This window comes from Panthera leo, chromosome C1, assembly GCF_018350215.1.
Source record: "Panthera leo isolate Ple1 chromosome C1, P.leo_Ple1_pat1.1, whole genome shotgun sequence".
Classification (NCBI taxonomy): Eukaryota; Metazoa; Chordata; class Mammalia; order Carnivora; family Felidae; genus Panthera; species Panthera leo.
Window position 1 is genome coordinate 153,194,995 of NC_056686.1, and position 16,370 is coordinate 153,211,364.

The window sequence follows — 16,370 nt, forward strand, 5'->3', positions numbered from 1 at the left end:
AAACTTTGTATGATTATACAATATTTACTGCATAAAACCTTTCTGGATCTGAACCTAATTTTTAACCATAAATTTCCACAAATATTCTACAACTGAAACTACATTCTTCCTGTTTTCCAGTCACTCATTCAATTCATTCAATTTTCAACAAGTATTTATTGGCCACTACCTAGCTAGCAATTACTGTTTTAAATTGCTGGGGATCGTGCAGAAAAAAAAAAAAGATGAAAAAAGTCATCTTGGTCTATATTCTATATCATAATTTAGAACAGCACTATATAATAGTGCTTTCCATGATGACAGAAATGTTCTATATCTGTGCTGTCCAATATGGTTACTACTAACCACATGTGGCTATTGAGACTGTGAAATTATGGCTAGTATGATAGAGGAATTAGTTTTCAATTTATTTAATTTTATGTAATTTAAATGAATAGCTACATGTGGCTAGTTGCTACTATATTGGACAATACAGATCTAGAAGGAGTCATATTGATAACTTTTGTTCAGAGACGTAATTATTTTCTAATGTCTAAAAGAATTAAAGAAATTACCCAAAGAGGTTTAATTTTTTTTTCCTGTAGTGTAGCTTACGTTGTAAATTTCAGCTGTTATTTACCACTTGAATTTTCTGAAAGGCAAGTAGAAGAATGGAAGAATTGAATATAACAATAAACAGAAAGAGTACTTTTTTAACGTATAAAGAATCATGGATATCAGAGAGTCTTCAAAATAAAGCAAAAAGCAAAAGCAAAAAAAAAAAAACCAACAAACAAAATTGTTATCATGATTACAGACATGGCAGAAAAGATATAGTACATTGTAGTCATGCTGAAATACTATGAAATATGAATCAATGAAGTGAAATTTAATTTGTTATTACAAAATGATTACAGGATTCCTTTTTTTATTAAAAATTTTTTAAATCTTTATTTATTTCTGAGAGAGAGAATGAGAGAGAGAGAGAGACAGAGCATGAGCAGGGGAGGGGCAGAGAGAGAGGAAGACACAGAATCCGAAACAGGCTCCAGGCTCTGAGCTGTCAGCACAGAGCCCAACATGGGGCTTGAACTCGTGAACTGCTAGATCATGACTGAGCCAAAGTTGGATGCCCAGCCAACTGAGCCTCAGGTGCCCCTCCTTTTTCTTTCTTGAATTTTAAAGTATAATTCACAATAAATTACCTGTCAACTGGGAATGGCTTTCAAATGATCATTCAAATTCAAACATATTAATTAACATACAACTCTTCTAGAATATTTATTTTGTACAAAAGGAGGCAAGTCTTCTTCTGAAGAAATCCCCAAATAAGAACTACTCCCCAGTTGTCTTTGGTTTAGATTCTTCTATTGCTACCGTTGAAGTTTATTTCCCTGAGGAACTGAAACCAACTGCATTCACTGGTGTGTGTCTAGAGTTTGCAATGGAAGCCAATAGTTCTGAAATTAGTCCACTGAGGTCGATAGTGTCTCTTCAGTGTTATTGTTACCTGCTGATGAATGGACTAGCTTTTTACCTCGATTTGGCTCCTACCTGCTTCTTTTATTTACTGTGATTATTTTCTGGCTACAGACCAAACTGTGGTTAATACTAATAAAGGACAACTAAAACAACAATGAACTTAATTTCCTCTATGAAGGACAACCTTACTCACAGCTGAGAAAAACCATATGGAATACAGAAAGCTGTAATGGAAAAAAATACGGGCTTTGAGGTCAGACAAACTTGGATTTAAATTTTAGCATTATGATATACTAGCAGAGTGCCTTGGGGCAGATTACAATGACACTGGTCACAATTTTCTCTGCACATTATTAATAATTCTCCACATTATTATTAATAATTCTCCACATTATTAATAATTCTATTTACATATCTGGCACAGGGTTAAATTAGAAAATAAATGAGTGTGTTATATAGTGGACAATCAGTATTGGATAAGACCTCCTTCCCACTGTTTCTCCCTTTCCTTGTGTTATCATTAAAGTAACAATGCATGTCTTAGTCTGGCTGTAAGAACCTGCAAATACATGAAATGCCATCTTCATCATAGTATTCATAATTCCTTCAGAGAATAAAGGGACCTTGAGGAGGTTGAGCTATTTTATTTAAAATAAGTGAATGATTAATCTTGAGAATAGACACATATGCTACCAAATAGGCAGCCATTTGGTTGATAATGATGAAAAAGATGAAAAGGCTCATTTATGCTTTGGATATTCACAGTAAATATTCAGTATTCTGTCCCATATACTGATATTCTGCACAACTGCATCTGTCAAACTGGTGCACCTTCCAGCTGCCTAAGGCCATTTTAGACAATCTCAGGGTACGTGGAGCTGCTCACCTTACTCCAGGGTTTATATCTTAGCGCAGCCATCAGTCTCCCCAGCTGAGCTGGGGCTCTGTGTCGATATGATAAATTTTGCTACCGTGGTGTGGAGACTACCACCAATGGAAGATAATTAAACGTTTGAATAAAAGAGGGCATTCATTAAACCTGAAGATATGTGACATCTAAGATGAGTAGAGAGGCAAACTGCCTGATTATTTAATCACTGGATAATAGACTAATCGCTTAAAAGAAGAAAAAAACAGTTAAAAATTAACCTTTTGCATTTTAAAGCTTCTATCTACACATACATGCACGCATGAACACATACACAAATTAAGGATTATTCTTATTATTTTTTTGTTATTTCAATTTCAAATTACAGAAAGGGTTTATTCTGTCCATATTACTAAAAGTTCTTCCTTTTGTATTTTACCACAAAGATTATAAAAGAATATAGTTATATTTTATCATTGGCATTGAGAAAATAGAAGTACAGTGACATTTAAGTTTATTTCTTGAACACTTACCACTACCTTCTTAGAGACAGTCAGAGGCTACCTACCTGAACAGGAAACTTAAGAGTTTCACTTTGTGGAATTACGTAGGGGGACCTGCATTTTGTTTTAAAAAGGTGAAATGGCCTTACACATATTATAAACTCGAGGTGTGTGTGTGTGTGTGTGTGTGTGTGTGTGTGTGTGTGTAATAGTTTTTGGAAGCAATAGGAAATAGATCTCTCACAATTTTTACCATATTGAATACACAGTAACTTTTGCTGAATGCATAAATGACGGGCAGAAATAATCAATTCCCAATTTTGGGTGCTAGAGAAATACCCAGTAAAACAAGATAAAATCCTAGTTTAGTCATTGGTTTTCACAGCTATCTCTTCCCAAAGCTATAAGTTAATTGCCAATACATACGATAGTTGTTCTTTCTTTTATTTCCTAATCTCTTGATCAGGAACAGCATAATAGCAGCTGTAAACTAAGAGATAGGGAAGGGGATTAGATAATCCAGTAACTGGATACATTTCGAGATGGGACTTTCTAACCATCCCCTACCTGTACACCTGTATGGTAAGGTCTACTCCCTTCATGGCATAGTTGCAAGCCCCACAAAAAAGGAAATATACCTTCTTTCTCTCCTCAGACCTTATGAAAATGATATTAAAGGAATTTAAAATGGGAATAAATTCATGGGGGAGGGGATAATGGAAAAGAGACATCAGTGGAGAAGACATTTTGAGAACAAGAAAGCAGATGCTTATGTGGTTAGCTGCTGAGAATGGAAGAAGTAACAACCACAGAGAGAGAGCTAATGATGAAAAAGAATTGATTCCTTTTGCAAAACTTGTGTGTGTGTAAGACTCAGAGACAACAGAAAGCTATGTGGGATGCCCTGGAAAATGGAGAAAATAAAGAAAAATGAAAGATATGAGATCCTGGATATAAGGCATCTAACACAAAAAAGAGGATGACAGTGGGGCTGCAAACAGAAATCAATCCATTCAGAAAGGAACAACAGGGTGGAAGGCTAGAAGGCTCTGAGTGGGAGGTCTCCAGGAAAAAATAAATAAATAAATCGGTAGATTATCTAACATGTTTGAGCATTTGAAGAAAGAGTAACAAAATGATCAAAATCAAAAGCTAAACTAGGAAAAAATATTTGCAAAAGACACATCTCATGAAATACTGTTATCCAAAACACACAAAGAACACTTAAAACTCAAGAATACAAACAATCCAATTAAAAATGGGCCATAGAGCTTAACAGACACCTCACCAAAGAATACATACAGATGGTAAATAAGTATATGAAAAGATGCACCACATCATATATCATCAAGGAAATGCAAATTAAAACGATAATGAGACACCGCAACACATTCACCAGAATGGCCAAAATCCAGAACACTGACAACCCCAAATGCTGGTGAGGATGTGGAGCAACAGGGACTCGTTCATTGCTGGAGGGAATGCAAAATCACGCAGCCACTTTGGAAGACAGTTTGATGGCTTCTTACAAAACTAACATACTCGAAATATTCAACCCAACAATTGAGTTATGTGTTATTTACCCAAAGGATTTGCAAACTTCTGTTCATACAAAACCTGCACACGATGTTTGTACCAGCTTTGTTCATAACTGCCACAACTTGAAAGCAACCAAGATGTCCTTCAGTAGGTGAGCAGATAAATTGTGGAACATCCAAACAATAGAAGATTACTCAGTGCTAAAAAGAAATGAGCCACCAACCCATGAAAAGGCATGGAAAAATCCAAAATGCATATTGCTAAGTGAAAGAAGCCAATCTGAAAAGGCTGTATACATATTGTATGATTCTATATTTCATTATGGAAAAGGCAAAACTATGGAGACAAAAAAGATCAGTGGTTGTTTGGTGTTGGAAGGTTAGGGGAAGGGGTGAATAGGTGGAGCACAGAGGATTTTGGGGGCAGTGAAAATACTCTGCGTGATAATACGATGCGTACATGAGACTATACATTTGTGCAAATCCACAGAATGTACAACACCAAAAGTGAACTCTGATAGAAACTACAGGCCTTGATGATTATGATGTACTAATCTGGTTCCATCAATTGTAACCAATGTACTACTCTGATGGGGGGTGTAGACAAAGAGAGGCCACACATGTGTGTGGTTAGTGGGTATACAGAAAATCTCTGTACCTTCTTCTTTGCTGTGAACCTAAAACTGCCTCAAAAAACTCAAAGCCTTACCAAAAGAAAAAAAAAAAAAAAAGCTAACTTGGACGTCCAGCTAAATCTGGTTAGAAACACAATCAAAAGCAAGTATTAATTCTGGGGGGAAAAAGTATACAAGAATAGAAATATAACTAATTTTGAACATGGTGTTATATCTCCATGTATTAGGATATGGTCAAAAGGAAAGATAATTTGAGAGAGATAAATCTTCATCTACTATATAGGCAAAGAGTGAGAATCCAGAAATAACAGTTACAAGCACATTATGCAGAGGTAAAGATGTAAATGTCAAAAGATAGAGATGAAATAGAAAAGGATTTGGTAAAAAGGTTTCTCTATTTCATTAAAAGCCATTTGTAATATTTGATTTTGTAAAAATATATGAATGTATTCTTTTGAGAAAAAATAAAACCAAATAACAGCAGTACTGGGAAGAAGCAGGATCCTATAAAATGTCTTACAAAGTTTCAAATGGATCATGGCAACATAATGGAGGCTTACCATCAGGTTCAGAGGATTCAAGACATAATGCTTCAAGTGTTTTAATATATTTTTTTATTAACACAAATAGAGACTGGCTTATGGCAATTTGCAACCTTGGTACAGCAAATTACTTTCAAAACAATGACAGCTTCTCTTATTCCGAAAAAAGAAAAAAATCCAGTCAGATGCTTAATTATATTCTTTTTAGAAACGTTTTGTATGTGTGGAGGGGGATGGGAGTGGGGAGGTTCAGGGACATAAATTCACTTTGCAACATCATTTCCACTTGGATTCTTGGATTCAGACATTTCTTCCTATTTTGAAAGGCAAGCTCCACCTTATCTTCACAACAGCTAAGCATTTATAAGGCAAAGCAGCAGAAAGCCGGTCCTATCCAATGTATCTCTAGTCTTCACAGACTTAATGAAAACAAGCTTCAAGGGGATTGCTTCTGATCCTGAGCACATCACACCTCTGATCGAGAGGATCAAACATGATACCTCTCTGTGGTACCTGCCCAAACTCTTTTCGGCTACACATAGGCATACAATCATACAATCTCGGCACAGCCTGCTTTTCTGTTAAGAGATCCTTACATATTAACCTTGTCAGCCAGACACATCTGAGAGTTAAGTGCTCTGGCAGGCACACAAACAAAGGCTCCACATTTCCCGTCACACCACAAGCTATTAATGATATAGGCAGGTCTGCCCATTTCCCCGGCTTGGGCATCAGCTGACAGCTCTCTGCCACCTCCTTGCTCCCAGCTCACATTTCTTCTGATTCTCTTCTGTAAACAATTGTGGTCTATGTGGACACACAAAGCTGTTCAGGAAAGTTCTTGGGAATCACTCTAAACATCAAAGCTGATCCTTTTTTAAAAAAACAAATTTTACACCAAGCTGATCTTGAACTAAAATTTACATAAAACATTATGCTGATTTTTTTTTTGCCAAAATATAATTTTTATTTTTTATATGAATTATATGAAAGTTTGCACAGCGTGGTACCATTAACATCACAAATACTTCTTGTTTTCCATTTGGGATGCCAATCACTTTTGATTCTTATTCTATTACCTACTTATTTCTTCTTTCCCACTATTGGCTCCAATTCCTCTGTGAACTCTTCACAAGTTGGTGTTAACTGTTTTTGTGAGTTGGGACTGAAAGGGCAGAGAGTGGGTGGGAGGGGACAGACTGAACTTTTGGGTAAAATGAAAACTTGTTAGTATTATGAGTGTTGTCTGGGTTCTCTACTTTGTTTTTCATGAAATGTTTTTAAATTAAAATATAATGTGGGTTCATATTAAAATAAAGGTAATTTCAGATGTGAGCTCCAGATAATTGTTTCCAGTGGGTTCCACTTGGGTTACGCCATTCTTCACCTTACACATTGTTCCTGTACAATCTTTGCCATACCAGACTCTCCCTAAACTCAACCTGCATTTCCAAAACACTGAATGACTTCTACTCCTTCATTTTCTTCCCCATTCCAAGAGCTACTCAAAATCAAGATATTAAAATATTAAACGTTTCCTATGATTTTCCCAGACCTGCTTCCTCTCTGAGTTAACAACTTAAAAGAAGCAAGCGTCCTTCCTCTGTGTTTCCATAACACCATGCTCATAATTCTATGAAATAGTCTATTGAGGTTATCTTTTATGTATTTGTCTTCCCTACCTCACTCCCCAATGAGTTATGTGAGACCTGCAGAAAGGAACTGTGCTATATTGATCTTCACAGACGTATATCCTAAGAAACTGACCTGGTAAGCGAATGCTTACTGACTGAACTGACTCTCCCATTTTCTCCTTTTGGTGGTGAGTTCTAGACCATCTAACAGTCCAGTTGTCCAAGCTGGACACTCTGACATCAATCTCTTCTTCTTCCTCTTCTTCACTTCTGCCAGCCTTTTTGTCTTTTGCCTGGATGCTTGCTATAGATAGACTCCTTCCGAGTCTTTGTACCTCTATCTATACTCACCTCTGCTGTAAGATTAGTCCATTGATAGGGAGACTTGCTGCAGTTGCTCTCCTGCTGAAGAACCTCCAATGCCCCATCAGCTAAACAACAAATTCAAATTTCTTAACACTACACATGAAGCTTTCCTTCCATGTTGGTCTCTGCCAGCCTGTCTATGGTCATTTATTTGCATAGCCTAGTCAAACTCTCAGCTCAGAATCACCAAAGTCTAGTTACTTCCTAAACACAGAGGGCTACGTAGGTGGTGGAGATAGGAGAATGGGGGTCAGTGGATTAGGAAAGCACCATCTTCAGTAATTTTTCAAATGAGGTAACATGAGGTTACCTTAAGGATCTCTTAAGGTAACATGGAGACATGGCTGTTGTTAAAACTGTGATAAAATATATATTTGAGGAATGATTTAAAGCAAGATAGAGTTTTTGGGAAAATTCTCAAGGGCAGCACTTTATTTTCCTTTGATAGTTCCCAAACCAATGGCAGTATCCCTCTTAACCTTGAACTGCTTCTGCCATTCTACACATCACATGTTCAAGACATCACATGTCTGGGCCTCACACACTTCGGCCAACAGTAGCTTCCAACCTCTCCCCGTTTTCCTTTTTGACCCAACTAACATTAGTACATTTTTTTTCAAGCAGGAGATCATATATTCTTTTATCTTGAAATATTATTACCTGCCTGCCCAGGTTGGGCTAAGGGCCCTGTCTCTATTTCTAAGTTCTTTCCCATAATTCTACTCATCATTATATTGAAATTATCTTTCAAATGTCTGTTGTTGCCATCCATAAACTATAGGTATTTAAGGTCAGGGACTGTCCTTTCTTCATCTTTATAGCCTGAACACCTAGAAGAGAGACTGACATTAACTAGACTTTTCATAAATGCTTGTCGACTGGAAGAACAGACTACTCTATTTTTGCCCTTTGTTTGTGAATCACACCACATGCCAGTCTGGCTTCTCACTGGAAATAACAGACAGGTGAAAAACTCACTACGGCAGCCATTTAAAAAAATAATTGATGATGAGTAGAATACATTCTTAACAACGAGTAGCCTAAGCGGTTTCTCCAGCTCTGCTAGCACAGTGACTGGATGAATCTTTCCTGAGAATACATTGTCTTGCAGCTGTTTTTTCCTATTTTCATGTAGACTCAAGTCAAACGATGGATCTACTTGTTGCTTCATGTGAGCAATCTGTCTGGCAAAATGTACCAGTTCTAACACTGCTGCAGAACTTGGAATCAAATGGTATTTTAGTAAATCAGTTAGCTAATTTTGCTGGCATGGAAGTAGGCTTAGTAAATTTTTCTTTGACAGGGAATGTTTTTGCATGAAATTTTTATTGTCTCATGATAATTTTTACTGTCTCATTACTTCAAAATTATAGTTAATCTCCAAATTGAAGCAATTAAAAGCAGAAGGCACAAAGTTTCATTCATTTATTCCACTGATCATTCAACACTCTTTTGCTGCAATTCTAATTCTGTGTTAGGTTCTGTGCTGAGTCATGGGTATATGATGTGAAAAGAGCTAATGCAATCCTGTTCTCATGGAGCTTGCAATTGTGGGAAAGGGATAAAATACACAAGAAAACATAAAATATGAATAAAGATAATTTAACATATAGTGTGATTATTTCATTCCTATGCACAGATCCCTTCTTACTTTCCATGGTGAAACTTCTAAATATAACCAACTAAAATATTCATGTTCTGAACATACCTTTGTCTACCACACTTTCAGATAATAATCTCATCTCTGAAAAAATATGGGCATGCACATTCAAATGCCCTTCTCTGGTCTTCAGAATGTATCCATATTTTACTCTCCATACTTGATCTTATTGTTTCAAGAGGAAGAAGCATCCCAGTTCCTCGTCAGGGATTACTCTATATTTTAAATTCCAAATTTTCAAGATCTCCTGGGGGACTTGGTTCCATTTTTTGGCTTGACCTGTAACATGCTCAATATCTCCCATTGTAAAAACAAAAATGTATCTGTTAGAGTTCTTCCTGTCTCAAGCTACTGTTTTGCCATGTTACTTTCATTCATTGATGCTCTTAAAAAACAAAAAGAGGTGGGTATGTATTTGCCCAATTCACTTCCCTACCATTCACTTGCATCTTACTTTTCTCTAACCTGATGTCCACTAATATCATTTGACTGATGTTCCTAATGGTTACCAGTAACCTCCTGTCACCTGAGGTGGACATCCGTAGCTTGTATCATACAGTGGCTACTCCCTCTTCTCCTGGCATCATTGCCTTGACTTCTTTTGGGACCTCTTTTTCCTCTACTCTCAATCCATGTGCTTTAGTGGGAGTGACCCTATCCTTAGCATTAAGGGTAGGCATGTAACAAATACGAGCAAGTCAACACAGGCTATGATGATAGAGTTTGGGATCATCACCAGTCCCCATTAGAGGCAATCAGAACTAACAGTGGAAGTAAGGTTGGAGGTAACCTAAAAGAGAAACCTCATTTTCTTTTCATGGACTGGGACTTGAATGGATGTAGGCTGGTTCTGCTACTGCCATCTTGTCACAATGAGGAGACAGCCTTTCAGAAACTGGAGCCACAACAGGAAGCAAAGCCAAGAAGTGGGAAAAGAGAAACTGTGTCTGATTTCATTGATTAAACTGCTAAATACAATCAAATCTAATAACGGGAATACCTTTGAACTTTGTAGTTATGTGAGACAATAAATTCTCTTTTGCTTCAAGCAGTTAGGATTCTGTGGTTGCTGTCATTTGCAACAAAAAAGGATAATAATTTAGTCATAAAAAATCGATGGCTTGTATTTGACAGAACTAATCATTGCCTTTTTAAAAAATGCACTATTCCTCTGTCTTTACCCATTTTTTCTAATCCTTCCTTTAATCCCCTCCAGGTCCTCTTTATGTATAGCATCAAATTGTAGAATTTTAGGATCAGAATGGATAAGGGGCAAAGAAACTAATACATATTAAGATCCTTGAGGAAGGCACATTTCATATGCATAAAAGCCTGTTGAAAGTATGGACACACTCTTTGGAATTATGTTTGGAACACCACACTAATGATTAAACTGCTATAAAAGAGATGTTATATGAAGAGAAAATAGTTGTAAATTTGGACTGCATGCTATCATTTCCATTCTGAATGTAAACAATGGAATATTAATGAGGCACAGAATGAAGGTTTTCATAGTGATAATGCCTCCAATGGTAGTTTGAAAAAAAAAAAAAGGAAGAACTGTCATTGCATTTTGATACTAGCACACTTTCTAGAAAGCAATTAAATTGCCTTGCCACCTCAGTTTTTAGAAAGCAAAAGGTTGGAAAATGCAATAAAAATGAACATTATTTCCAAAGAGAACTGAAAGTCATTGGACTATAAGATATTTGAAATCATATCAAAAAGCAGAATTTATAGCCTTATGAGTTATGAAAAAGGAAATTGAATCGTGTGTTTTATTTTTAAAACACAACGACTAAAAAGGTGTTTCCATAGTAACAAGGTCAATACCAGTAGCCATTACAGACCTTCCTCTTTGCTGATAGTGGGTTTAAAGATCTTTTCCAAATACCATTTTAAAAGCCCTATGAAAAAGTACAGCTTTTCTGATCATTCCTCTGAACCAAAAATGAGGAAAAACACACATGGAGTATTGAGTTTCTCATGTTTTATGGATTATAAGCATTTATGGTTGTCATATTTTCAGAAAGAAGACTGCCTGACTAGCTATTATGCCAGCCCTCGAACATGGGATTTGATTAGCCTGATTGTAAATCTGGACAAACAGAAGTTGTTTGCAGTAGTATTCAAACAGAAATAAAAGGCAGCACAATATTAGAAAAAAAATACTTTTTTAACATCTAAATATTGAAAGAGTTAAGTAAATAATCCCTGTTATTAGAAAAATTGCAAAGGCTCAGATGAAGCATGATATCACCACTAGAGGAAGGTTAGAAAGATACAGACCACATTTTGTTTACAACAGAAATAAATAGCTCTTTGGCCATAAAATCAATTCATTTAGTGCCACCAGGAAATGGCCTCTCCTTCCTCTTTCCTTTGTATCAAGATACACTTGCCCATATGACAGTCATTTGTGCTGCCTTATCTTCCCCAATAACTGCGAGCCCCTTGAGAACAGAGATATTTTCTCTTTGTATTCACAATAGTATCTCACATACGTTTTGCATTTAAAAACTAAAAAATAAGTAGAGAATGAATTGTGAAAAATAATGGCACAACAGTGCCTAAAATAACACAAAATCTGTGGTGTATTTTTAGAAATGATACGTCAGTAAAAACGTGTACTCGTGATTTAAATCTCTTTAAACCAAGAGGCTCTAGATCCTTGTTCACAGACTCAAAACTGTTAAATAATGAATTGTTTCCTAGACCAATTCCCTCAGAGTCTCTGCAGCTGGGGTCCTGGCATCAGTATTTTTGACAGCTACTCGGGTAAACCTAAAGCGATGCTAGAGTTGAAAATCATTGCTTTAAACTGTCCACTGGGGCTCAATTAAAGATTAATTTATTTACCTCCAACTTTTAGCTACTTGTTTTTTTTTTTCCTCAATATTGCCTCATAGTACTGTATTTGCCAAATCTATAAGACTTTTTTTTTTTTCTTTTGAGGGAGAGAGAGACAGCACACACACAAGCGAGCAGGGGAGAGGGGCAGAGAGAAAGAATCTTAAGCAGACTCAAAGTTCAGCGCGGAGTCTAACACAGGGCTCAATCCCTGTGATCCTTGGGATCATGACCTGAGCCAAAATCAAGAGCCCAACACTCAACTGACTAAGCCATCCAGGCAACCCTATAAGGCCTTTTATTATAACCTAATAATTTATTTTCTAGAGTCACTTTTTATAATAAAAGCTCCAATTAAAAAAGTTCTGTCTTACACAATTAAAAATGTTAACCAACAATTATCTATTGTATTCTGTTCAATATACTTATTAGTTTTTTGTTGCTGTAAATTCAGCTTCTGAAAAGCAGAGATGAATACAGTTCCATATAGTAGATACTAATCAAGGTCAGTAGAATTTAATATATGATGTTGTGCTTTTATGCTTACCTTTCCTGGGCCTGGAATGTCTTTCACACTTTTATCTACCTGAAAAAATTCAGACTCATCTTTCAAAACACCCAGATCATATCTTTCTTCCTCCAGGAAGCCCTTCCTGATTCAAACTATTAAGCCCTCTCTTCTTTGGCACTGCTACTGCATTTATGCCTGTAGTTTGCACTTCTCCTACTGCACTGCCATTTCTTTTTCTTTTCTTCTTTTGTTTTTAAAATAAGTCCATTTGCACTACTTGATTGTGAACAACTTACACCAGGTGCTGACTTATGCCTCTCTGCTCTTTTACTCTCAGGGTGTGGCAAAATAGCTAGAAACAACAGGCATTCAGTAAGAGTTTACTAAATGAAAGAACGAATGTCCACAATGAAGTGAACTGGGTGCATTTCAAAACCACGATTTCTGAGGACTAAGTTGTGTCTCCTTCAAAAATTCATATACCCCACGTGATGGTATCTGGAGATGGGGACTCCAGGAGATAATTAGGTTTAGAGGAGGTCCTGAGGGCAGGGCTTTCTTGATGGGATTAGTGTCCTTATAAAGAGCTAAGTTATTGTTGGTATTAGTATGTAAATGTTTGTGAAAATCATCTCCCAAATATACAAGTTACTTTAAAATAAAGCTAAATAGTTTTTCTTTATTTTGACTATATATGTTAAAGCTTATATAATAATTTTCAAGCCCTTACTGAATATGGAATTTTTTATTTGTTAAGATGCACATTTGGATTTTTTTTTTTAATTTTTTTTTAACATTTATCTTTGAGACAGAGAGAGACACAGCATGAACGGGGGAGGGGCAGAGAGAGAAGGAGACACAGAATCGGAAGCAGGCTCCAGGCTCTGAGCCATCAGCCCAGAGCCTGACGCGGGGCTCGAACTCACGGACCGCGAGATCGTGACCTGAGCCGAAGTCGGACGCTCAACCCACTGAGCCACCCAGGCGCCCCTGGATTTTGAAATCCACTGAAATAAATATAAAAATTTTTAAGTTTTTTAAACTTTCATCTGTCTCATGCATAAGCTAGGTGTTTTCTAGAAGAGAGATATGAGTGCCATTCAGAATTGCCTAATACTGGGTTTGTGACTTGTTGAAATCAAATAAATATCTTGATCAGTTGAAAAAAAAAAAAAAAGAGATACCAGAGAGCATGCTGTCTCTCTCCCTCTCTGCCCTGTGAGGACACAGCAGGAAAGCAGCTTTCTGCAACCAGGAAGAGATCTCTCGCCAAAACCTGAACATACTGACAGCCTCTAGAACTATGAGAAAATAAACTTCTGTTGTTTAAGAACCCCAGTCTACAGTATTTTGTTCTGGCACCCCAAGCTAATACAACTATGAACTGGGATTAAGTTATTTGATGAGAACATTAATATAAATGCTATATTAATACTTATGCTTACTTATGCTTTTTTATTTTAATCCTTTAAAAAATACATTTTTTTTCCCAAAGGAAAGGCTATATCAAATGCAATTAGACTAGATATTTCATAATTCCTCCCAAATAAATTAGAGGCATAATTTTTGGTATTTTCCTGGTTGACTAAGAACCCAGACATCAGCATATGAAGTTGAAAATGATGTGATCTTTCAGAACAATTAATCAATAGGAAAGAATAAGTTATCTTGGGGACCTTGTTATCAAAGATAGTTATTTATCAGGATTCCTTTTTTCTCCCTCACAGGTTACATTCATTAAAGACCCAGTACAGTCTTTGTACTGTGCTATAGACACTGTCTTAAGTTAATTTTATTTTGTCTTAAGACCAATTTAAGCTTGTTTCATTCCAGCATTCTCTTGGGACTCTGGATAATAAACTCTCCAACCCTTATCTGGAGAATCTACTCTATAATCAAGGCATAAAAATGGAATTGTTTGAAATAGCAGTATCCACGCTTTGTCTTATAGATAAGTAATATTTTTAAAATTTGGGGAACCAATACTAAGTTATCAACATTTTATTTGGCCAAATAACATTCAAAACAAATGAATGCCACGGTCAGCAATTAACATCAGTTCACAAGTGACAAAGCATCTTCACACAAATTAATTAAAGAATATAATCTTAGTAGAGAATAAAAGGTGGTTTTCAAAGTGACTATATTCCTGTAGTGGGGAAACATCTACTATATTCCTTATTCTCATTTCGGCCTATGTTGGTGAAACTTCGTTAAGGGCAAATTTCTCTCGGATAGATAAAAAGTTTCTGCCATTTACCATTTTTCCTCCTGAGTGCTGGACTTCATTCCTATTTCTCACTATTCAAAACCCTTTCTTATTCTAATTCTTAGGATTGGCCATTAACATAAAAAGTAACCTCAGTTTAATCACATCAGCATGCAGGGTCCAGATGAAAAATGCCTGTCTACTTAGATGTAATTATTTTCTCTCATTTTGTCAAATACTAAAGATAAATAATGCTTCCAATGCCATGATTACTTTATACTTCAGTATTTACAATATAGTATATAAATATCTACTGAAGGCTGTAAATTAAAAACTAACCAAGATAGCAATAAAACTTACATGTATGGACTCAGTGAGACTACCCTTGCCATTACAATTCCAAGAATCAGAGTTGTTAAAACTGTAGACAGAAGAGAGATCTGCAAAAGAAAATGTAAAGATGTTGTCAGTTTGGAAGAAAAATCGTTGTATTGAAAATATTAGGTGTTTCTCTTTTTACTTGTATAAACACATATACAGTTTTTGTTTACACAATCCTATAGTAGTTTATTCTTACAGACTGGTGTTGATAATCTCAAGCATGTAACTTTTTATCAGATCACAGTATTACTTTTTTTCTCAAAATAGGGGACAAGTACCATATATGAGTGCTCTAATCTTGCAACAGGGCTTGAAATGTTTTTAGTGGCTTACTGTATAGAATACAAAACTGGTGATTTTCATTCATGAAAGTGAAAGGGAAGTTGTTTTCTTTTTTCTTCAGGTCCTATTTTGGTGTTGGCTTGTGCTTCTTTTCTACCTATAATTACTTCTTCTGCTTCTGTCTTTACCTTCTCCTCTCCCTTTCAACATAAGACCCTCCCCACACATACTCACTTTCACACATTTTGGGTGTCCTCTCCCTTTTCCCTTCTATTCTCTAGCTCTGTTAGTCTATTTTTCCTATTTGGCTTTGCCCTTTGGTCTGTTTCTACAGTCTTTGCTTTTTCCCCTCTCTTCTGTCACTATTTCAATGGTTAAAATATAAACCGGTCTGTGTGTATATGTGTTCTGTGCACTCAATATTAGATCTGTGTTTCTGCCCTTAATTTTTTAATGGATACGCCCATTTTAGACTTCTTTCTCTAATAAGAGAAACATAATATGAAACTGCTTTTATTTCATTTGATTGTCATTAACCTTGTTTCCTGGGTTGCTAGTTTTTAACTAGAAAGAAGGTTGTATTATGAGTCCTCTGATCTACTGAGGAACAGAGATTTTAAATGACATTCCCCAGGTCACACAGCTAGAAGATGGCAGAGGGAGAATTCAAATGCAAGCATCCTGACTCCAGACCAGGACTCCTAACTACTGTGCTTTGCTCACTGGGAGGTTTATTTAGATATTTCAATATGAATCTTTTAAAGGGAATTTAGGGAAAATGTCCAGGTATTAATAATATGATAGAATATTAGCTTTCTTTTTATGAATGCCCAGCCTTCTGCTCTCAGAAAATAACATTTACGTCTATAACATGTGAAATGGAAAACTGTTCAGCCATTTAAAATTTTTCACAAAAAAGCTCTTGTTTAT

The 16,370-nt window shown here is 36.1% G+C and overlaps 1 protein-coding gene across 1 annotated transcript in view; it reads right to left on the reverse strand.

Moving 5' to 3' along the window:
• The window catches only part of SLC38A11 (solute carrier family 38 member 11), a 55,850-nt gene that overhangs the window by 21,929 nt on the left and 17,551 nt on the right, over positions 1 to 16,370 (reverse strand). Inside the window, exon 7 of the mRNA XM_042948989.1 lies at positions 15,138 to 15,217. Within this exon, the coding sequence (XP_042804923.1) occupies positions 15,138 to 15,217 (80 nt within the window). The remainder of the gene's footprint in view (positions 1 to 15,137; positions 15,218 to 16,370) is intronic.